Consider the following 21,177-nt stretch of genomic DNA (forward strand, 5'->3'; position numbering starts at 1 on the left):
TGACATCTGCCTCAGGACTGAACCTCAGCTCCCCTTGTCTCGTTTCGGTGAAAACGTCAGGGTCTGAAAAGCCAGAAAAGCAGGTATGGGCTTCTCCATTGTTGTGCTGGGAAACAGCTTGAAAACCGCCTTCCACAGAGCCAACCTCAACCGGGCAGGTGGGTCGCCTTCCTTCTCTGGACTCAGACGGCAGCCTGTGCAGACCTTTGCCTCAGGACGGACACAGGCCCTGAAACTGTCTGTTTAAGTCTCTGTCTCCCCTGGAGTCTAGAGGAGGTGCAACCCTGGCCAGGAAAGGCAGGCGGGGTGTCTGTGCTAATCACGCATCTGGGCCCCTTCTTATCGTGCTTTCTCACGGTGACCCTCACACTAGGAGTCCACACCCCAGGATGCCGGGCCAGGAGCCCGCGAGGCCCCAGACTAGAGCCGTGGTTCTCACCCCGAGCCGTCACAGCCAGCGGGAGGCCTTGTTGAAGCAGAGACTGCTGTTCAGTCTGGGGTGGGGCCTGAGAATTGGCTCCCAGTCCTTACTGATGCTATTGGCCTTGGACCCTGAGAACCACGGAACAAGCACGGGACTAGGAATGAGAAGCCCTGGAGTCTGCGCCGGCTCGGACAGTTCTAGCTCTATAGCTGTGCACAAGCCAGTCCGTCGCCAGGCACATCAGTTTCGCCATCTGTTTGACCCATCCTGGTATTAAGAGCACAGGCGCTAACAGATATGAACGTCATATGTTAGCGGTAAAAACACTCTGAATAAATACAGGAGATTATGAAAACAGACGAAATAGATTTGGGGGGGATGGAAGGAGTTTATCCGGCCCTGGGAAGAAATGGTCCAGGAAATCAGAGGTCTGCTCTACGTGCAGCCGTCATCAGGGTCTGTGAACTAAGGTCACTCAGCACACCCAGACCCCGGCCTTGCCTGTTTCTCGGCTGGAACTCTCCTCTTATCAGCTTTTGCACGGTGTCTTCTCTCCACTTAGATCTGCTCAAATAGCACCTTCTCAGGCAGGCCTTCTCTGCCCATCGCATTTAAAATTGCCCCCCGCCCGGTCCCTCCCTAACTCCGACCCTGCTCGACCTTCCTCACAGCCCCTTTCACCCCCCGGAGATGCGCGTAGGTGCCCTTGCCTCATCTGATCATGGCCCTTTGCCTCTACTGGAAGGGGAGCTCCCGGACTCAGGGCTTCCCTCATATTGTTCCCACTGTGTTCTGGTACCTAAAACGTCTCTATGTATTTGATGAATACGTGAATAAACCTCAGCTTCCTCAACTATAAGAGGAGTTTGAGCCACGTGATCTCTAAGGTTCCTTCCAGTCATCAAACTCTGAGATGTTTTCAGTGCTGCCAGGCTTTGTGCCGCTCAGAGTCCTATGATGGGAATGCCCATCAACGCGAGTGACCCCAGGTGTTCTCCTGAGTGTGTGATGTGAATCTGAATGATTCTGAATGAGAAAGTAAGAAGGAAAAAAGAAACTCAAGGTCTCTTTTGCCTTTCTCAGGCTCAGTGCCTACCCTTCCCCTCCAGAGGCCATTAACCAATGACATCCACCTACCTGCTCTGGACGGACTTGCGAGTTGACCAGAAGGTAGACAACTGAGTCAGACAGGCCGATGTTCTTTACGAGAAACAGTGTCAGTGTTTCCTCATCTTTTAGAATGTCCCGAATTCGTATTCCTCTTCCTGAGAACGAATGCAAAAAAGAACAGGGTGTCAAAGGGGAGATGGGCCAAAAAAGGGAAAATGTGTAGAACTGATTTCTAACTTGACTTTCAGAGGAAGGCTCTGTTTTGGGTTCCCTGGGAACACCTAAGGGTCAGGGCCCTTGCCAGTGGGCTGTCACCAACACAGTCACAGCATTTACTGCTGGAGCAGTTTGGCAAAATTTAGTGAGAAGGCATACAAGGTGGAAAAAATTAGGTCGAGGTGGGGATGGGGTCATCAGATGCTTTGTGGAGCTGGTCTTGGACAATGCGGTGGGGGTGATGAGCAGTTATGTCCCCCTGGGAATATCTGGCAACGTCTGGAGACATTTTTGGTTGTCACAACTGGGGAAGTACGAGTGCGTAGGGGCCAGGGGTTCCACCAAACATCCCACAATGCACAGGACAACCCCGTTTCTCTGATAAAACAAAGAACTGTCTGGTTCAAAAGGGCCATAGTGCTAAGGCTGAGAAACCCTAGTCTAGAATTGGAGGAGACACATGTTTTGTCCACAGTGCCGTCGTCACGGAGTAGACCTTCTTGGTGTTTCTGTCATCTCAGCCGTGGCTCTAAGCGCAGGGTATGGACATGGACTAAGAGAGATCAGGCTGTATCGGGCAAGAAAATCTTCAAGTGGGGAAAGGGGGATGGCTTATTGCCTGGGCTTGCAGTTTCATGCCCTCATCATCCCAGTCACATTCTTTCAGCTCCACTCAAAACCTACTGGAAGCAGAAATTTCTTTATAAGGAGGCATAAAGGACTCCTAACAGTTAAGGTGAACTTGAGGCAAGTGATTGAACCTCTCTGTGTCTGCACTTTCCACACCTGCCTCTTCGGACCGTTGCGGGGGTGACTCTCGAGAAGGAATGCAAAGTGCTTAGCTCCCAACTCAGAAAAATGCTTGTCCTGATTGCATTAATATTATTCTTACCCCTCCCAGAGGATTCACACCCACCTCGTCTGCCTGCTTCCAGAGCCAACACTCAGTCTCAAGCTAGCCCCTGCTACAGGTCATGAGGCACCAGCCAGAGGAGGGGGTGATGGGCCCAGATATGTATGAAATCGTTTCAACATTCAGGGAAAGGATTTGGGTTGCATGAAAATGCTTATCTCTACATTCCAACTTCTCTGGGAGCCTGGTTGACTGCTTATCTCTTAGTTCTTCTTTAACTAACTTTAATCGTCAAATACCCCTTGTTCCTTCCAGGTTCTAACACCGCAGTGCCCCATCCTCTCCCTCCTGAAATCCTCCTCTCCCCAGACAGCCAAGAGGCCTAGGCCCCCGAGTGCTTGACAGCCACCCTTCATGTTCAGGTTGTGGTTTTCTTTGCATACGCCTTGTCCAGATTGATGTTGCTGCTAATTTCCTCTTGAAATGTGGATGGGCCAGCCGCAGGCCTGCCGTGCAGCTGGGGCAGGGAACCAGCCCTGCCGCTCCACCCCGCAGCAGCCTCTCCTGCCACAATGGATGCCTCTCGGAGTTGTACCACCAGGTAGCCCAGTATCACTACCTTTTGCTTAGGAAAAGCCCAAAGCCTTTAGGGAAACCCGACTATAATAGCCCCTTTTATTTTCAGTGGATACATTCCAAGACCCCCAGTGGACGCAGATAGCCCCAAACCCTATAGATACTATGCTTTTTCCTATACATATGCACCTATGATAAAGTTTAATCTATAAATTAGGCACCGTAAGAGAATATCCAAATTGCCAGCATCACTACTCTCGTACTTTGGGGCCATTGTTAAGTAAAATAAGGGTTACCTGCACACAAGCACTGCGATACTGCGATAGGTGATCTGATAAGCTAGACAGCGAGTAAGGGACTAATGGGCGGGATACCTGAACAAAGCGATGGTTTCTGTCCCAGGTGAGTTAATGCGAGATTTCATCATGCTACTCAGAAGGGCACACAACTCAAAACTTATGAGCTGTTTATTTCTGGAAATTTCCATTTAATATTTTCGAACTGTGGTTGACCACAGATAATTGAAACCATGGATTGGGGGCACTCCCCCAAGGGCGGGGGTTGGTTCTGAGAGGGGCTGCTCTATTTTCTTTTTGCCTTCTTTTCCTTTTCGATAACATAAGTTTGTCATCTTCCAAACCCAGCTTCCTTTTTCCTTCCCCTGGGGCACCAGCTTGGTTGTTCATCTCCAAATCATTTCTTTGTATACAGCATGATACTACATCCTCTGGCCTCCAGCACCACAACCCTGAACGTGCGCGTGCGCGCGCGCACACGCACACACACAGAGTCTCTTGAGAGTAGGGGGCTACGGATCCTGCTTTTATTATACTCCCCATCATACCTAGCAATGCTGGGCACAGAGATGTAAGCCCTCCAAGTCACCTCTATCTGAGCATTAGAGCCTGACATGGAATCAGGGCCTTGGTAAATGTCTGCGGAATGACAGGAGACACCCAATAAATACCTGTTGTCTTGACCTGAGAGTCAGGACCCTATTTGACTGTTTAACTCTTTGTTATTATTTAACTCTCTCACCTGACCTTACATACAAATACCTTGCTGCGGGGAAGGGACGAAACAGGGAAACTAGGAGTGATCTTGCCCTGGCCCAGCTTCCCGCGTAGGTGCCTGGGCTGCCGCGGCCTGAGGGAGAAGGGGCAGCAGCCTGCGGGCTCAGCACACCTGAGGAGGGGTGGGGCCACCCTGCAGGGAGAGCGTGGGGCCCAGAAATGTAAGCAGTGGCCGATACCAGACAGCAGCTACACTGGACTCCCGAGGGAGAAATGTGAACTGAGGGCCTGAGGAAAGAAAAGTAAATGTAGTTTAAAATGTGGTTCTTCTTGTTCTCTCCTCTGAGAAGATTAGAGGCTGGGGGTGGGGGCTGCTGAGGCCCACGGGGCTTTAAGGGAGCTGTTGGGTTGGGGGGGAAACCAGGAGAATGCGTGCGTGAGGTTCAGGGGGAGACGCTGTCCAAGGATGATTGAGAGACCACAGAGCTTGCTTGGGGTGAGAGGGGAGGGGGTTTCACGGCGGGTCTTTTACCATTAATCCTCCTCTGCAGAGAATGCAGTACTACAGGTTTGCTAGGAAAGGAAAATGCCCTAGGTCACCACTGGCATACTTTCCCAGGTGACCCGGGGAACTGACAGGCAAAATCACACACCAGCGACAGCCGCCCACCTCGCTTTCAAAGGCTTAACCCTCCACTGCAGCTTTGGGCTAAGGATTCAATGGTCATAGCCAGTAAGGTCTCCAGGTAACCCTGGGGCAGATTCTGACACTGTCTTTGGTGCTGACAGTGGATTTTAGTCCCCGGCCTGGAATTCCTTCAGAGACTCTGTCCCTTTTCTTGGGGATGTCCCCTTTCCCTTCTCATGGCCACCAAGGTCAGGGGTTCTGCAGGCTCTGTGTTCTCAGCCCCCAAATTCCTTTGGAGAGCCTTGGCTGGCCTTCCCTGACCCCGTTCTCCCAGGCCGAAGCTGGTCTCATGAAGGAAATGTTTGCCCACAGCCTGAAGGCCAGCAGAAGGAGCACCTGTGTGCCAATTCAAAACTAGTCCTATGTCAGGTTGGGAAGCAGTGATTCTGGTTCTCATATACAGGCTTGAAAGACCACAGAGACATTGTGGTTTGAAATGACTTCCTTTATACTTTCTCCCAGCCGGACGCCATCTGACAATCAGACAACAAAATGAAATGTCTGCTGGATGAATGGGGGTAGACAGTCATTCCAGGGGTCGGACAAGCAAGCCCATGTTCTCATCTGCTTGTTTAACCTCTGGGGCGGCGGTGGATGTTTTCTTGTTGGTGCTTTCCCCTTATTTTCCTCACTATTAAAATGTCAGTTGTGTGCATACCGTACAAGGCCCTTAAAATCTCTGTAAACTCCCGAGCAGCAAAGAAGATAGTGTTTGTAATCTGGTTTTACTACATAAAGTTTAGTAATGCATGAAGTATGCATTGCTATTTCTGAAAGAAGTAGAATGTAATGAAGTAAGCTTAACATTCACCTGATCACACGCCTGTCCTTTATTACTCCAACGGGAGAGAAGGGAGAAGGTGCCCGATGGCAGGAAGATGAGGTTTTCCTCGGAGAACTTTCCCCTCCTGCCTCCCCTGTGCTTTCTGAAGCCCCCTGCTTCCCTCCACCAGCCCCAACATGTTGTGGTCACTGTCCACTCGGTCCTTCCACTTCTGCCCAGAGAGCCCTCAGGGGAGGGCACTGGTCTGACTGTCTCTCTGTCCCCAGTGACTGGCACACTGCCTGGCTTGGTGGGCACTCACCAAATGTCTGCTGAAAGGTGACTGCGCCACGTGGGTGAGGAGCCCTGGGGGGCTGGTTTGTACCATTCTCTCTGAGCAGAAGCTATCTGTTCTATCCAGCCCCTCCTGTCCCCTTGGATGTCCCCTCCCTCATCCTTGTCATCCTCCAAGGTCATTCTGACAGTCACTTCCCCATCTCCATCTTAGGAGCAGACATCTCCCAGCAGCAACAAACCGCTTACTTTGCAGCCTCTGAGCCCCATCCCTGACAACCTTCTTCACACTGGCAACTTTTTCCCTACTCCCAGGACTGCACTAACCCCTAGGGGGTTCCTTCCAGCTGCTCATTTGCCCCTGCAGAGGGATGGGGTCCAGCTGGTGCGCAGGCTGTTGCCATGGCCAGTCTCTCTGGCCACCTACAGAGGAGCCTATGGTGGACGTGACAACCATACAACAACCACTTGTGCTCTAGAAAGAGATGTCGGGGGGGACTTCCCTGGTGGCACAGTGGTTAAGAATCTGCCTACTGGGCTTCCTAGGTGGTACAGTGGTTGAGAATCCACCTGCCAATGCAGGGAACACGGGTTCGATACCTGCTCCAGGAAGATCCCACATGCTGTGGAGCAACTAAGCCCGTGTGCCGCAACTACTGAGCCTGAGCTTTAGAGCCCGTGAGCCACAACTATTGAGCCCATGTGCCACAACTATTGAGCCCATGTGCTGCAACTACTGAAGTCCATGCACCTAGAGCCCGTGCTCCGCAACAAGAGAAGCCACGGCAATGAGGAGCCCGCGCACCACAACAAAGAGTAGCCCCCACTCACCGCAACTAAAAAGAAAGCCTGCGTGCAGCAAAAAAGACTCAACACAGCGAATAAAATAAATAAATACATAAATAAATAAATTTATTAAAAAAAAAGAATCCGCCTACCAATGCAGCAGACATGGGCACGAGCCCTGGTCCAGGAAGATCCCGCATGCTGCAGAGCAACTCAGCCTGTGAGCCACAACTACTGAACCCAAGTGCCACAACTACTGAAGCCTGCATGCCTAGAGCCCATGCTATACAATAAGAGAAGCCACCGCAACGAGAAGCCTGTGCACTGTGATGAAAAATAGCCCCCACTCGCTGCAACTAGAGAAAGCCCATGCACAGCAATGAAGACCCTATGCAGCCAATAAATAAATAAAAAATAAATTAAAAAAAAATTAATTAAAAAATAAATTAAATTAAATTAAATTAAATTAAACGAGATGTCACCATGGCATGGTTACTGGGTTCGGGTTTTGCTTATTTCTCGTTCTCCCCCTGGGGAGGAGGGGCACGGGAGAGGGAGCTCCTCCACCCTTCCTCCTCATGCTTCCAGACTCCAAGGGGCTCTCCTACCCACACAACCTCAGTGTCCATCCGGCCTGGCCTCTCATTTCCTTCGCCTCCCCATCACGTAACCTTCACCTCTGCTCCACTTCAACAACCGTGGCCACACCTGGGGGCTTGTTTTCATCTGTCCTGCATGCCTTTGAAATCCTGAATTCGCATATTTCACATTCTGACCACAGTTGTCAATCCTTCCATCCTGCTATTTTCTCAGTCCTTAAACAGGGTCATGGAACCCTCCAAGACTTCTACTCTCTTGCCCCTCCATTTTCCCCTCGGCAACTGCAGTACTTCTGGCTTCTCCTCCACCTGTATGCAGCCTGGACCTGATCTGTGCAGTCCAAGCACTGCCCTCAACCCCTGGCCTCCTGGACCTTCCGTGGCACCTCCCTACCAGCCCCCAGCCCTGCATCCCTCCACTCTGCACCTGCTCTGCCTCAGGGCCTGGGATGCTGAATATTACCAGAGGAAGTAGAATGACTGTACCTATTTATGATAAGCATGTGCTCTGACCTCCCTGGCTCCTTACTGCTACTTGGCACACCTTCCACAAGGTTCTGGGAAGCTCACTCTCTAGGACACTGTGAAAGTGTTCCATACCTTTACCATGCTCCGCAGACTCCTCCCCCTGCTCCCAGCCCTTCACCTGGCCTCAGACTTCCTGGAGCACTGCCTCTCTCTGCATTCTCCTATCTCTGGACTTACCTGGGATGAGAACTTCCCTGCCCTCCTTCCCAACTTCCCACCTTCAAGCCTGGCAGGAAGAGGAGTTCTTGCCAAGGTAAGCCTCATGCTGCCTCCAGATCCCATCTCTTCCTGCATCCTCTGGTATTTTTCCAACCAAATCTCCAAACCCTTTCCTGCATCTTCAGTCTCTCTGATGGAGCAGGCAAGTGAGAGGCAAGTGATAGTAAGAACACTGAAGACCACCTCACCTGCAATCCTCTCAGGGTGCGTCCGGAGGGTGTTTATGAGTTGGGACAAGGTGCTGAGTTCTGTCCAAACCTGACCAAGGTGCTGGCTCTCTGGTGTGTCCATGAGGAGTTCTTGAAAATCTCGATACACCCTTGCCAAGCTGTAAGAAAAAGCCTCATCAATAAAGACATAGCTATCATTTTCACCACCACCATCATCATCATCATATCTTATGTAATTTTTTAAGATACCACCTGGTTGACCTAGCCACTACATTATGTATCCTCTCAATATTGCCAAGGCAAAAGGAGAAAGGCATTTTTACTTATTTACACATATAAGATATCTGATAGGGGCAGTGAACAACTTGTTGTCAAAAGTCTTCCAACTGTGGCAGGGCTGGGTCACCTCTTAACCCCATTCTCTATGTGTCTCCCGTTCCCTTAAACAGGATGATATTAGGAGATATTACTGGAGGCTCTTCCCAGCCAGTACCCACTTCTCTGAGACCTGCCCTTCCTGCCATTCATATGGGCAGGTTCTAATAGCCATGCTTAACCCACAAAGTCCTCTCCGTACACATGCACCCACACACCTCCGCCAAGGCTGATTGGACAAGGAGAAAAAAGCCAGGCCAAGAAGATTTGTTCCCAGGAACCTGAATGGTACTCAGGAACGCTGTTCTGATTGCTCAAGCTGAGGGGCCGTGAACTGGGCAACTAGTGCCAGCCCAGGCATTGAGAAGCAGGGGATACTGGTCCATGAAGAGAGGCAAATGGAGTAGAAGCCCAAAGCGAGGCAGAGAGGCTGGACCTTGTAAGCCCAGATGGGAGGGAGCGGCTCCTGATGGTTCTCCAGTTCTTGTCCCACTCCCTGAGAACTGCCTTGCTGCTCTTGGCTTTTCAAGAAGGTCTAAGTGTCCAAATTATATCTTTCGCTGTGAGGCTTAAACTTGTTTAAATGTGTTTCTGTGCCTCACAAGTGAATGAATTTTGAATAAGCCAATATTTCACTCATAATGTGTGAGTGAAACATGAAACCCAGATTTCCTGATTCAAATGCTGAGTACAGTTGGAGTCCGAAGCCCCTTCCCTTCCCCAGCTCCCACCTCTCAATCTATAGACACTGTCAGTGCCAGTCCCACCAAAGCCCCATTATAGCCTCCACTGCAATGCCTCCAAGGCTCCCCTTTTCCCATCATGTGATCCATAGGATCTCTCTGGATAGGCAGCTGTTTCTTCTCAGGCACCTCAAGGAGGCTCAAGCTGAAAGTACAGATTGTAAATTAAAGCTTCCAGGTGGTGCTTGCAGCCATGGGAGCCCTGCTAAAATGTCATCTGCTGACTTTACCCAGAAGTTGGGTGTTTCGTGTTCCCTCTTCTATCTTCCTATAATCTAGGGTTAGCAAACATATTATAGGCTTGTGGACCATGCAGTCTCTGTCACAACTACTCAACTCTGCCTTTGGAGGCAAAAGTCGTCACAGTTTGTTCCCAGTGGGGAAAGCTACCTCTGAGTAATAAGCTGAATTACCAATTTCTTTTTCTTTTTGTCAAAATGCAGTTTTGTCCTGGAGGAATTATATCCAGATCTCCTCTAAGGAAAGAACTGGAGTAACCAAATATCTCAGTTTCTATCTGACTCGGTGCTTATACAGGGAGGTGAAGCCTGCTCCCCAACAAGCGCTTGTTGGTGACCCTCGGGTGTAAACATCACAAGCTGCAGCTCAAGGTCAGCCCAGTGGCTGAAGGACAACCTTGTCCTCATCCCTGAGCCTCTGTCTACAGAACATGCTACATCAAGTCCCCCTACCTCCTGCTCCGAGAGAGAGTTCCAAAAACAGACCCTCTTCTTATGGAATTTGACTTGAAATTTGATCCCAGAACAGAGGTCACTGACCTGGAGTCCACAAGTCCCCTGAAATCATATGCACAGTGTAATATTTTGTGTGTGTGTCAATTTTTCTTGGGAGAGGGGCCATCAGTTTTCATCCACTTCTCAGAATGGTCTTCAGCCCCACAGGTTAAGAACTACTGCTCTCAACATATGGACACCACGTGGAGAAAGTGGGGGGTGGGAGGGTAGGGGGTTGAATTGGGAGATTGGGATTGCCATATACACATACTAAGTAGAAAAAATATATCAAATTGTACACTTTAAATATGTGCAGTTTATTGTTTGTCAACTGTATCTCAATAAAAGTTCTTAAAGAGAAAAAAAAAAAAAAAAAGAGCTACTGCTCTTGGGCAACATCCTAAGATTTTGCTGACCAAGGGAACTGAAGGCACTTATGGCAGAGGATTTGGAAATTGTCTTTTTCTTCCAGGAAGCAAACTTCACCTTGTAAACCACCCTCAAAATTTTCCCTGATATTTTTCTTAGCCTTTAGATATCCAAGAAGGCTTTTAAAGGAACAGAGATCTCCCAGAGTTGATCCAGGACAGAGAGTGATGTAAGGAAACGGAAGGAGAATTGAGTTTTTCTCATCCAGTGACTCCACCCAAGCAGATGGATGACCTGGAGGCAGTGGACACGTCTCAGCAAGGTGCTGACATCAAACTCCAACTCACATCTTGGAAATATAAGGACCAAGAAATTGTGTCATGTGGGCTTAGTTTGAAGCCTTTTCCCCAAGTGCCATGACAGCTGAGAGAACACTCCAGAAAGGAAACATGCCCTGCTCCTTTAAGATTTCAGCAAGCCACAAAAACACTCATTCAGTGTCACACGCTCTGTGTGTACACACATGAACTCCGGGGCAAGAGAAGAACAAAGGTTGTATGGCTTCCTCCCCGTGTGGTGGGAATCTCAACACTTACATGGAGTTGTTATAGTTTGACACAATTCCAGGAGATTCTCCCGGGGTGGGACTTTGAAAACAAGGATTGTTCACGTTGCAGAAAATTCCCTGGAGCCATGGCAACATTCCTGCTGAGGGCATCGCCTTGTTGGGAAAATGGCCTTTAAGACAGGAAATGAAGACAAGGAGTTAGTCATTGACACTAACTAGGATGTAGGACCTAGGAGCTAGAGCCTCTGTAAGGAAGGATCCTGGCGCTTCTGGTGCTTCCCTTCATTCACCAACATTTAAGAAGCAGGAGCGTCTAATATATGCCAGGCTCTGTGCTGGGTGCTGGAGACAGGGTCTCTTCTCTCAAGCTCCCAGTGTAGTGGAAAGATGTTGTAACAGAGGCATGGGTGGAAGTGTGAAGGGGGAACAGAGGAGAAGCACATTGTTTTGGGGGGGAATGGGAAGGAGTGGAGAGATGTTAGTGCGAGAAGCCTCCATGAGTTGCTGATGTTTGAGAAGAGGTTCATCGATTCCTTCCATAGCTGTGTATGGAGTGTCTACCCCCAAGCATGCAACAGGCTATGGGCTCCTTGTAGGGGTGAGGTAAAGAAACAAGAGTTTGATGAACAGAAGGCTGATTCAGAACCTTGGGCCTGAAACTTACAAACAAGAGGGTGAAGAGCAAGAATAGGGGACTGAGCAGTTGTGCATAACTCCTGAGACCCTGACATCAGCTACCTAGAGCCAGAAGATGTCATCCTGGCCAGAAACCAGATGAAGGCTTTCTCTGAGGGGCATAGTATAAAAGAGGCACTCACAGGCTCATCTTCAGTCCCAGGACACCTCTACGGTCCATGTTATTATGTTATATGTTATATAATACTATGTTATTAATGTACTATTATTTGTCCCTTCTCATTTTTCTTTAGCACCATGTCTAATATATCCCTAAACTGTCTCCAAAATATTTCAAGGAATTCATCTATAATCTGCTCCCTTTAAAACTAATAAGAGTTTAGGTATAGGACAAAACCAACCAAACAAAAAATAATTACACAATTCTTCAGTAACCATATGCAAGTATTTGCATAGAATGTGTAGGATTTAAAAGTTAGTTTGCATAATGCCGATGAAGCTGTTTTTTGCGTGGTAGGTAAGAAATGATGGTAAGCAGATCAGCTCCTGGCATCTCCAGTCCTCAAAACCTTTCTAAACAAACGGATAGGACCTCTAGGCCTGCCAAGGCTCCCCCTACCCGCCTCCCTTTTGCTTACATTCATGTTGGCTGTAGAGTGGGTTGACATTCCTTAACCAGATCAAGACCAGAAATAAAGATAAAGGCCACACGAGTTCCACCACAAAGCGAATCTGGAAAAACAAAACAAAAAGAACGACCAGAGATGCTGAGAGATTACAGAAAACCTACCCGGAGCAGACATACTCCATCTCAGTGCCTGTCTATGCAATAGGACTTTGGTTGTGGTATATTTACTGAAGCACTTCCCTTTTTTAATCCCATCTCCCATACTGCCTCTACTCTGATATATTAGACTAACAAGACTTGGTGTCCATCTGGGTTCCACTCTGCCTCTATTTTAGAAAACTGCATTAGCACAGCACTTTTGTCAAAAACCATCAAGATATGTGCTTGGATGCTTTTTGGATGTTGCTATGCACATGAATGCAAATTCTGATTCTGTAAGGCCCCATCAGATCTCACATGTCTAACAAGCTCCAGGTATTGCTGATGCTGCAGGTAGTAAAGGTCTCCTTCTGAGGATAAGGAAACAGGCCCAGGAAGGGCAGGTGGCCTATGCAGTGTCTCATTGGCAGTGACAGCGCTGGAAACAAAATCCAGCCTCCTGTCTCCAGGCCCAGTGCTCTGCCCCTCCTCACTGCCCTGTCTTCTTCTAGTGCCACAAGACTTTGCATATGTGGTCACTAAATGAATGAATGAAGGTGAAAATGCCTCTGTGAAATACTGTGATCCATAGCAAAGTCAAACACAGAATTCTGGTTTTACTCACGTTTTCCTTCAACAAGTTCTTATTGCGTAAAGAAACAAAGTAGGGCATACTGCCATGGGATTTTACAATACTGCAAGAGGTAACTGATATCAACATATGATTAAAAGTTAGTATTTAAATTTAGGTTCAAGTTGGAGTTTAAGCACTCGTGATTCCAAAGGAAGAAGAACAAGTTGGTTGCTGCAGCCCACGCTCTGAGGCATTGCACACGAGGGTGTGGTTGGAGGTGTGGGATTATGGGGGGGGGATATATATTGGGGAATGTAATAGTTCTTCTACCCAACCCCCATTCCAGAGACCTTAGTAAGGAAACATAAGATTTAAAGGAGAATTTAAGCAGATGGCTAAGCATAGAAATGTAAGAATATATAGATCAGCTAGGGGCTATTCACATGGTTTTAAATTTAACCATTTATTGTTCCTTCCAAAGAACTGTACTTAAACTCTCAGTAAAATGGTGGACACCATGGTAGGTGCTCAAGAAATCTTTGTTCCTTTCCTGTTGGTATGTCCTGCTGGCAACTGAATTATTACAAATCATAACATAAGTTGATGAAGGAAAAAAGATAATACTTTGAAGAAAAAGCAAAGGTGATGATTCTGCAGTTGTAACTTTTTACAAAATGTTATATCCAAAATATGTCTAGGGAGGATGTGTTAGAGAAAAAATTCACACAAACATTATGGGAAGAGGAAAGAATAGTAGATTTTTCCTTAAGGCACTCATTTTCAGGTCTCCCCCTACACATTTTCTCCCCAAATGGCAAAACACAAGTCCCATCCAGTGTTAAGAGGCCTGACCCCAAGCATACTTGATAGCCATGGAAATGTTGGCAGGTCCCCCAGCTCATGAGAATCAAGGGAGGAGGGGTAAAGACTCTCCCCAGTGACCTATGTTACTATTAACAGCCTCATCCATCGTTGCTGGGCACCAGACAGCACAGCTGTTCCCACAGCAGCCTGCACTTCCCCTGTCTTATCACTCATCATACCTCAGGGTCATTACTCCTTCATGAAGGGAGACCCCTCACTGGCTATAAGCTTCCTGAGGGCAGGGACCACATCTATCCTTGTCACTACACCCAACACAGGGCCAAGCTTACAGTAAGTGCCCAGGAAATACTAGTGGAATGAGTGTGCCTTTGTCAAGATTGGTCTAGGAGGCGTCTCTAGAAACCTGGAGGTGACTCAGAGGCTAGGGTAAACAAAAGTTTGCAGACTTAACAAACTGTTTCCCCCAGGAACAAGTACACTGGCTTCACGCCTTCCATCCCAGGTGCCCCCATCAGTGGGCAAGGATGGGGAGCAAGTTCCACAAGATGGCAATGTGAGTGATAGGTGCAAGCAATGAAACCAAAACTTATTCCTGGTGTTCTCACCCAGGAAATGAGACAATCCGTCCAGAATCTATACATTTGACTCTTCCTTAAAACAACTGCTTGCAACATTGGCTTTCTGTCTTGTAAGTCAACCACCTTCCATGTAGCAATGACTATCTGGGAATAGTCTGGTATATGAGGCACTGATGTTGATTTGGGAATGGGAAGATATAGGTTAGGAATCACTTTGGGGCTTGCTTAATCTCCAAGTCTCAGTTTTCTCATCTGTGAAATGGGACTATTTTGTCCTACAGCTTATACTGAGGGTTAACAGTTTGTCAATACCAGGGATTCTTAGCCGACTCTGCTCCCTATTAGCTATACAACCTTGGGTAACCCATTCAACCTCTCCATGCCTCTGGGTCTCATCTGTAAAATGCGGGTGAAAGCAGGACCTACCTCTCAGAGCAGTTCTGAGGATGAAATGAGTTCACCTAAGCAGAGTCTGGCATACGGTAACATTCTAAGAAAGTGCGACATTTATTATTGACCCTCACTTCTTGCAAGGGTCAAAGGGACATTGTAGGTGACAGCACATGGTAAAGTCTGAAGAGCAAGGAGTTATAACTAAAATTATCTGCAGGCTCCTAGGTCTGCCCTCTACTCACATTCATGTTTCCTCCTTTTCTCCCTTTCTGGAGTCAGAACTGTTCAGTTGTCAGTTTGGAAATGTGCCCCTACTCCATATGTTAGAGGACCTTGGACCAAGGGAAGGTCAGCCAGCCTGGCCTACCTGTCCTATGGGTAAAATTTCCAAACCTAAGCTCATGCATCTCATCCCCCTTTGCCATGGGAGTCCCACACTCTTTCATCTACTCACCCACTCTCTCACTCACTTTTGTATTTTTGAAGTATCTGGTTTTTGCAAGTCCACCCACCAGCAGGGAGGCCAGATCAGAATTTTCCTTTCCTTCTTCATCGTTTGCCTAGTGCTAGGACCAGTACAGCTTTGCAGGTATTCCTCTTCACCATATCTCTCAGTTACAGCTGCTGTTTTCTGCCTATAGTCCCTGCCTCTCCAATGATCACCTTCGTTGACCTAGGTCTGCAGTTCTCCTGCGGCCACATGCCGGAATCCTGTGGGGAGTTCAGGCCATGCCCCACATCAATTACACCAGGATGTGTGGCCTTGGGACATCAGTTTGGTGTTTTTCACTTTTTTGTTTGTTTGTTTGTTTAACACTTCTCAGGTAGTTCCAGTGTGCAGCCGGGGCTGAGAACCACTGGCACAGGTAGTGGTTGCTAATTTTGAAAAGTGTTTTTTGAGAAGTCAGTGTTATTGCTCCAACTCTGAGGATTTATTTTGGGAGGGCTGCATTTCACACTTCACTCCCTGCACAAAGACCACCGGCAATTCTTTTCTGGCCCTTCTAGCCTGGCAAGTCCTCGCAGCAATGTTGTCTCCCTCCCCCAGAATTGCGTGCTCAGCACCCCCACCCCAGAGCGGCATCTTTGTCCTTGATGCTCAACTGTGCACAGGCATACCCTAGGGAGAAATTCCACAGTGTAATTAAACACATGTTTTCAGAGCTGCTCGGACTCCCCACACCCCTTCTCTTTAAACATGTCTGTAACTTTAATTAAGCCCAGCCGAAGCTCAGAAGGGGCCAGTGGAATTTTTTTTTTTTCCAAACTGGTATTTCCTTGTTCTCTATTTTTTTTTTTTTGCCTCCCCTCCCCCTCTCTTTACCACTCAATCTACTTAGGGGAGGGGGGGTCACAGGGAAGGGCAGAGGGGTAGAGTCGTGCTTGTTGTTTTAAATCTTGGTCACTTAGGTTTTCTTCCCTCCTCCTCTGTTTTCAGTTTGAAAGAGGGTGGCCAAGGCTTGAAATGAGCTGCAGGATTCTCCCTTCTGCACCGAGAGCCCAGTGTTCTTAGCCTGGGTGAATACGACCCAGGACCTGGGGAGGCTTGGAGCTGGCTGCCCAGCTTCCCCACACCTGCCAGGTTCTCCTCACCTAATTCTGGGCCCCAGGTCAAAGGTCGCTGCTGTACCAGATATCCAGGTCTGGGGTCCCGGAAATGACAAGCCCTGTACTCTCATGAATCCTCAGGCTTCCCCAAATATCCTGTCCCTATATGGAAGCTGGGACTGGGGAGATAACACCAAGGGGACCTAGTCTGCAGGCTCTAAAGGGCAAGGGACACATCTAATGGTCTTTATAAACCCTACCAGCACAGTGCCTGACTCATCGAAACTGTGGGCAGATGTGTATTTGTCTCCACCAGTGGGAGAGCTCTTATCACTGGAAATGCATGCTCTGGGGAATGAACTCCTTGAGGAATCTTCTTTTACTGCTGCCAACCCCATCTCTCTTCTGAGCTCCCAGAGCTCATCCTCGTCCCCCACCCCGTGCTTCCTTCTACTCCACTGTTGCACATGGTTCTCTGCTCAGTAATTGTGCACAGATACCTGCTTCCACCTGGCTCTGAATTCCATGAGGGCAGTGGCTGTCTAGCTCACCTGGCTAGGTGAGGACCTGGCTATAGGACCAGGAAGGTCCTATATAGCCCAGTTTGCCAGGTCTGGTATCAGTTTACACTTATTGTCCTGGTTCAATTATTAATTATAATTATTAATTATTAATAGTGCTTCCTTTCACCTTTAAAACTACCCTGGATTGAATGATAAATTAGATGGTCAGCCTATCTTTGTGGTTTTCCTGACCAGCATATTAGACAGGGCTTGATACACGGGGGCAGTGTGGGGTAACTGGCATGTCTGCCTGTCCTGGCGTCCTGGATCCAGCCCCATGAGTCACTAACCTCTGAAGCCTCAACAACCTCATTTACACCAATGGCAGATAGTAGTGGTAGTTCTCCCATGGGACTGAGGTGAGGGTTAAATGGGGTGGTACTTAGTGCAGTGCCAGGCATTTAGTAATACTTGATGTCAACAGAGGAAGAAAAAAAGGGAGGGAGGAAAGCAGAGATCTGAAGACTTTCATTTTATGCTCTTAGGGATAAAGAGAGGAGGAATGAGGAAACTTGGTATCTGGTTTTTGCTCTTGCTCTGCTCACAATGGTAAACATCCAAAATCATGAAAGTTTGAGGAATTAAAAACCCAGGAGCTGAGTTATGCGCTGGGTGTGTTGTATGTTTCTTTCTTAGAGTCACCATTTTGGGAAGGCAGAAGCTTCCAGAAAGTTTACAGAAAGCTTCAAAAGTTTACAGAAGGAGCCACAGATCCCTAACAGATCTATTGGGAGCTGTGGAGATATCTCCATCATACCCAGACATCCTGGAAATTCCCGGAATGTGGTAGCAGTGGGGAAGCTGGCTGGAGGCACACCAGAGAACTCAATTACCAGGCTGTCAGGATGTCATCATACAAATGTCAACCCCAACCAGGTGCATCCTGGGAGATTCCCCCAGCCAAGGTCCTCAGCCTGAAAGACCCTGTCTCACCGCAGAGAGGCTGGCAATGTGCTCCCCAAAGAAGCAGACTTGAGAAGACAGAGTTCCTGAACAGCGGCCACCTTCCAACACCAGGGAAAGGAAGCAGAGACTGTGAGGGCCTCTGAGCCAAACCCTGTCTTTGAAAATAGGGTTATTCTCTGTAATAGCAACATGCTCGCCACAGGAATGGCATCATTTCAGGCCAGCAGCTTTAGTCCTTGGGTACATTTTTTGAGGACCATGAAGAGCACATTGAGAGTAAAATTGAGAATCTTAATTTCTCGGTATCCCATAGACTATAAGCATCATGCAGGCAGGGACTGTGATTGTCTTGTGGTCATTGTATACATGGTGCCTGGCACAGTGCCTGGCAATTATGAAGTATTTGTTTATTGAAGGTTCCTTTAATAACAAATATTATTAAATGAATAAATGAACAAATTTAATAATGTCTGTTTCAATTTTGCCTATTTGCATTCTAGAAAGGAAGCTCACGGAAATAAAGAGATTGAATCTCTGATTACCTTTAGCACTTGACTCCTGGAGTAACAAATAACTTCAATGTTAGTTTGAAAATCACACCAGCTTTGACAACAGGAAGCAGCCTGAGGACACTGGTGTTTCCCAATAGGAGGGGGTCCTGACTTGTCTTCCTCTGCAGCCTCCCTAAGTCCTGCCCAAGCCATACAAGTGGGAAGGATCATCTGTACACATGGTTGGATTGTGTCCCTTGCTGCTCCCTTTTGTGCCAGTTATTAAGCTATTGTCCCTCAGTTCCAAACCCTCTTGCCAGCCAGGGCTCCCTCCTCCTGGGTCTGGGCCTGAGACTGGGCTCAGAGACTCCAGCAGCAGCCTCATTGCATCCCCTACTCACAGGTCTGAGTCTCAGCTCTGCTGACATCTCCTCTGTGTTGCCAAGACTTAACAATTTCCACTTTCTCCTTTTGGTTCTCTAGGCTTTAGAGGTGGTAGCTGCATCCTGCAATTGCTGATTCCACATCACCCAGTTCTGTTACATCTTCAGTCACCAGCTTTGTACTAGGAACACCCCCTTGCATTAGAGTCCCTCTGACTGGACCATGACTGAGCACATCCATGGGTCTTCAGGTGTTCCACTGGTTGGCCCCCTTCCTTCTCTAACCTTCTTGCCAATGCCCACGAAAACCCTGTCCTGCAAACCTACTCCGAATCAAGGGTTGGAACACATCTGTTCTCTTTTTCCTCACAGCCCATCTTCCTCCCTGTCTCCTTCCAAGCTCTCCTGCCTTGCCTGGTTCCCTCTACTCTCAGCCCTGCCCACCCCTCAATCCTCCCCCCTTCTTCTTCTCTTGGCTCCATTAGTCTTCTGGCATTTCCATGCCCCTGAGGCTGCATTATTACTTTATAGTTATATATTCACTCTTTCCCCTTTCCCAGAAAAAATTTACAGAGGCCAGTTGGATTTACATGTACACCCCTGGGGTCCACTGATCTCCTATGGCTCTTGCCTATTTTTCTCAGGGGATATTTGGCCTGTGTTCTTTTTTTTGCTCTTGGTCTCAAAACATACTTTGGGTTCTCCTAGCCAGACTAGAAGTGAGTCCAGTTTAGGATCTGTGTCTTTTAAGTTCCTGGTCCAGCCCAGCCCTGTGTTGGCTCACTGGAAGGCTCAGTAAACGTCTGTGATGGTTGATAAGATATTATATCTCATTGAATCTAAGACACCATCAATTGTAAGACGCACTGTTATTTTTTGCACACTAAGAAAAGAATGTCACTTGATTGTGAGCTGCAGCCCACTTTCAGAAATGTGAAAAACCAGTGTGCTTTGTAGAACCAATGAAACATAGTATCGTTGGATTGGAAAGCTCTTGGAGAGTGTGGTTCTCCTTTGAGCCTGATCTTCAGGACTTAGAGCTCTTCCTGATACACAGTTAGGAAGATGCACAAATGCATGTGGACAGAGGAGAGGTGTAAAAACCAGAGGCAGCGCTTCCCTGATGGCACAGCAGTTAAGAATCTGCCTGCCAATGCAGGGGACACGGGTTCAAGCCTTGGTACAGGAAGATCCCACATGCTGCAGAGCAACTAAGCCCGCGCGCCTAGAGCCCGTGCTCCGCAACAAGAGAAACCACTGTAATAAGAAGTCCGCGCACTGCAATGAAGAGCGGCTCCTGCTCTCCGCAACTACAGAAAGCCCGTGTGCAGCAATGAAGACCCAATGCAGCCAATAAATAAATAAATAAATAAATAAATAAATAAATAAATAAAGTTAATGGAAAGAAAAGGAGGAGTTTCAAATATGTTATTTAAAGTTACACAGGCTTCCAGTAGAAATAAAAAAAAAGACAATTATATAAATAAGAGGTATGAATCTTCAAAAATAAAAAATAATATAAAATAAAAACCAGAAGGAAGGGAAGGATGGGCAGGCAATGGATTCATGTTAAGGGCAGACAAAAGCAGACTTTATAATATGGCCTTGCTGGGCTCTAGGTGGAAGGTGGCGACCTCAGGACAAAGAAGCACGTCTTCCTGTGAAGGACACTTGTCAGAGAGGCTCAGGGAGGAGCCAGACAGCGGCCCGCTGCTTCAGTGATAAATGGCAACCAGCCCACTGGCTGCTCACCCTCCCGCTCCACCCTACCCACTCTCTCCACTGTCTGCTTGCTCCACACCTCCTCACTGTGAGACCACAGACGGCACCTGTTACCTTTTGCCTTTTCCGCAGGGTCCAGTTCTTCCAGAGCAGAAGCTTGATCTGTCTGGCAAAGCCCATACTGGTGACCAGGGAAGACGGGGAGATCACTCCCAGCCCTCTGTCTATGGCTGGGGCTAACGGGCAGCAACAGACATAAATGGTGCCCAGAGCACCTCCGGCTCAGGCAGCTGTGTCCTTCCCTGGGTGATTAAAGGCTAGCTTCTTCCTTCAAAGCATAATCCCTTTTAATTACACATAAGCCCTTTGTGGAGGAAAACAGGCTGACACTCTGTTGGCTCCTTTTTAGGAAGACACAAGTGGATGAGCACTAAGTGAATTGAGGTGGGGGCATTTCATGGGAAACCAAGACCCTCAGTCTCCCTCCCCCATCAAAGGGGTTCCTAGGGTTCCTGAAGGGATGCCTTTGAGCATCTTTGACCTTTCAGTTTGGGACAGAATCTTTCTGCATAAATATAGGGTAGGCTGTGTCCTCTGAAATAGCCTCCCCTGAGCCAGTACCTGCTTTAAAGCCTAACCTGCCTATCTGTCAGATATAAAGTCATCCCTCCTTTTTTTAACCCTTTATCTTGCTCTGCAGTAACTTTAGGCCAGCTATTTGCAGGCATCTCTGAGCTTAGTGAATGGTAAAGGATTTTTCTCTC

General features: G+C 48.0%; 1 protein-coding gene across 1 annotated transcript in view; it reads right to left on the reverse strand.

Annotated features, from left to right (window-relative positions):
• The window catches only part of ABCA4 (ATP binding cassette subfamily A member 4), a 127,987-nt gene extending 107,394 nt beyond the window's left edge, over nt 1-20,593 (reverse strand). The window contains exons 1-5 of the mRNA XM_057717913.1: nt 20,528-20,593; nt 12,303-12,396; nt 11,057-11,198; nt 8,258-8,397; nt 1,562-1,689 (exon numbers count right to left, since the gene is read on the reverse strand). Coding sequence (XP_057573896.1) covers nt 1,562-1,689; nt 8,258-8,397; nt 11,057-11,198; nt 12,303-12,396; nt 20,528-20,593 — 570 coding nt within the window. The remainder of the gene's footprint in view (nt 1-1,561; nt 1,690-8,257; nt 8,398-11,056; nt 11,199-12,302; nt 12,397-20,527) is intronic.
• Nucleotides 20,594-21,177: the final 584 nt, after the last annotated feature.

Source organism: Hippopotamus amphibius, chromosome 1, assembly GCF_030028045.1.
Source record: "Hippopotamus amphibius kiboko isolate mHipAmp2 chromosome 1, mHipAmp2.hap2, whole genome shotgun sequence".
Classification (NCBI taxonomy): domain Eukaryota; kingdom Metazoa; phylum Chordata; class Mammalia; order Artiodactyla; family Hippopotamidae; genus Hippopotamus; species Hippopotamus amphibius.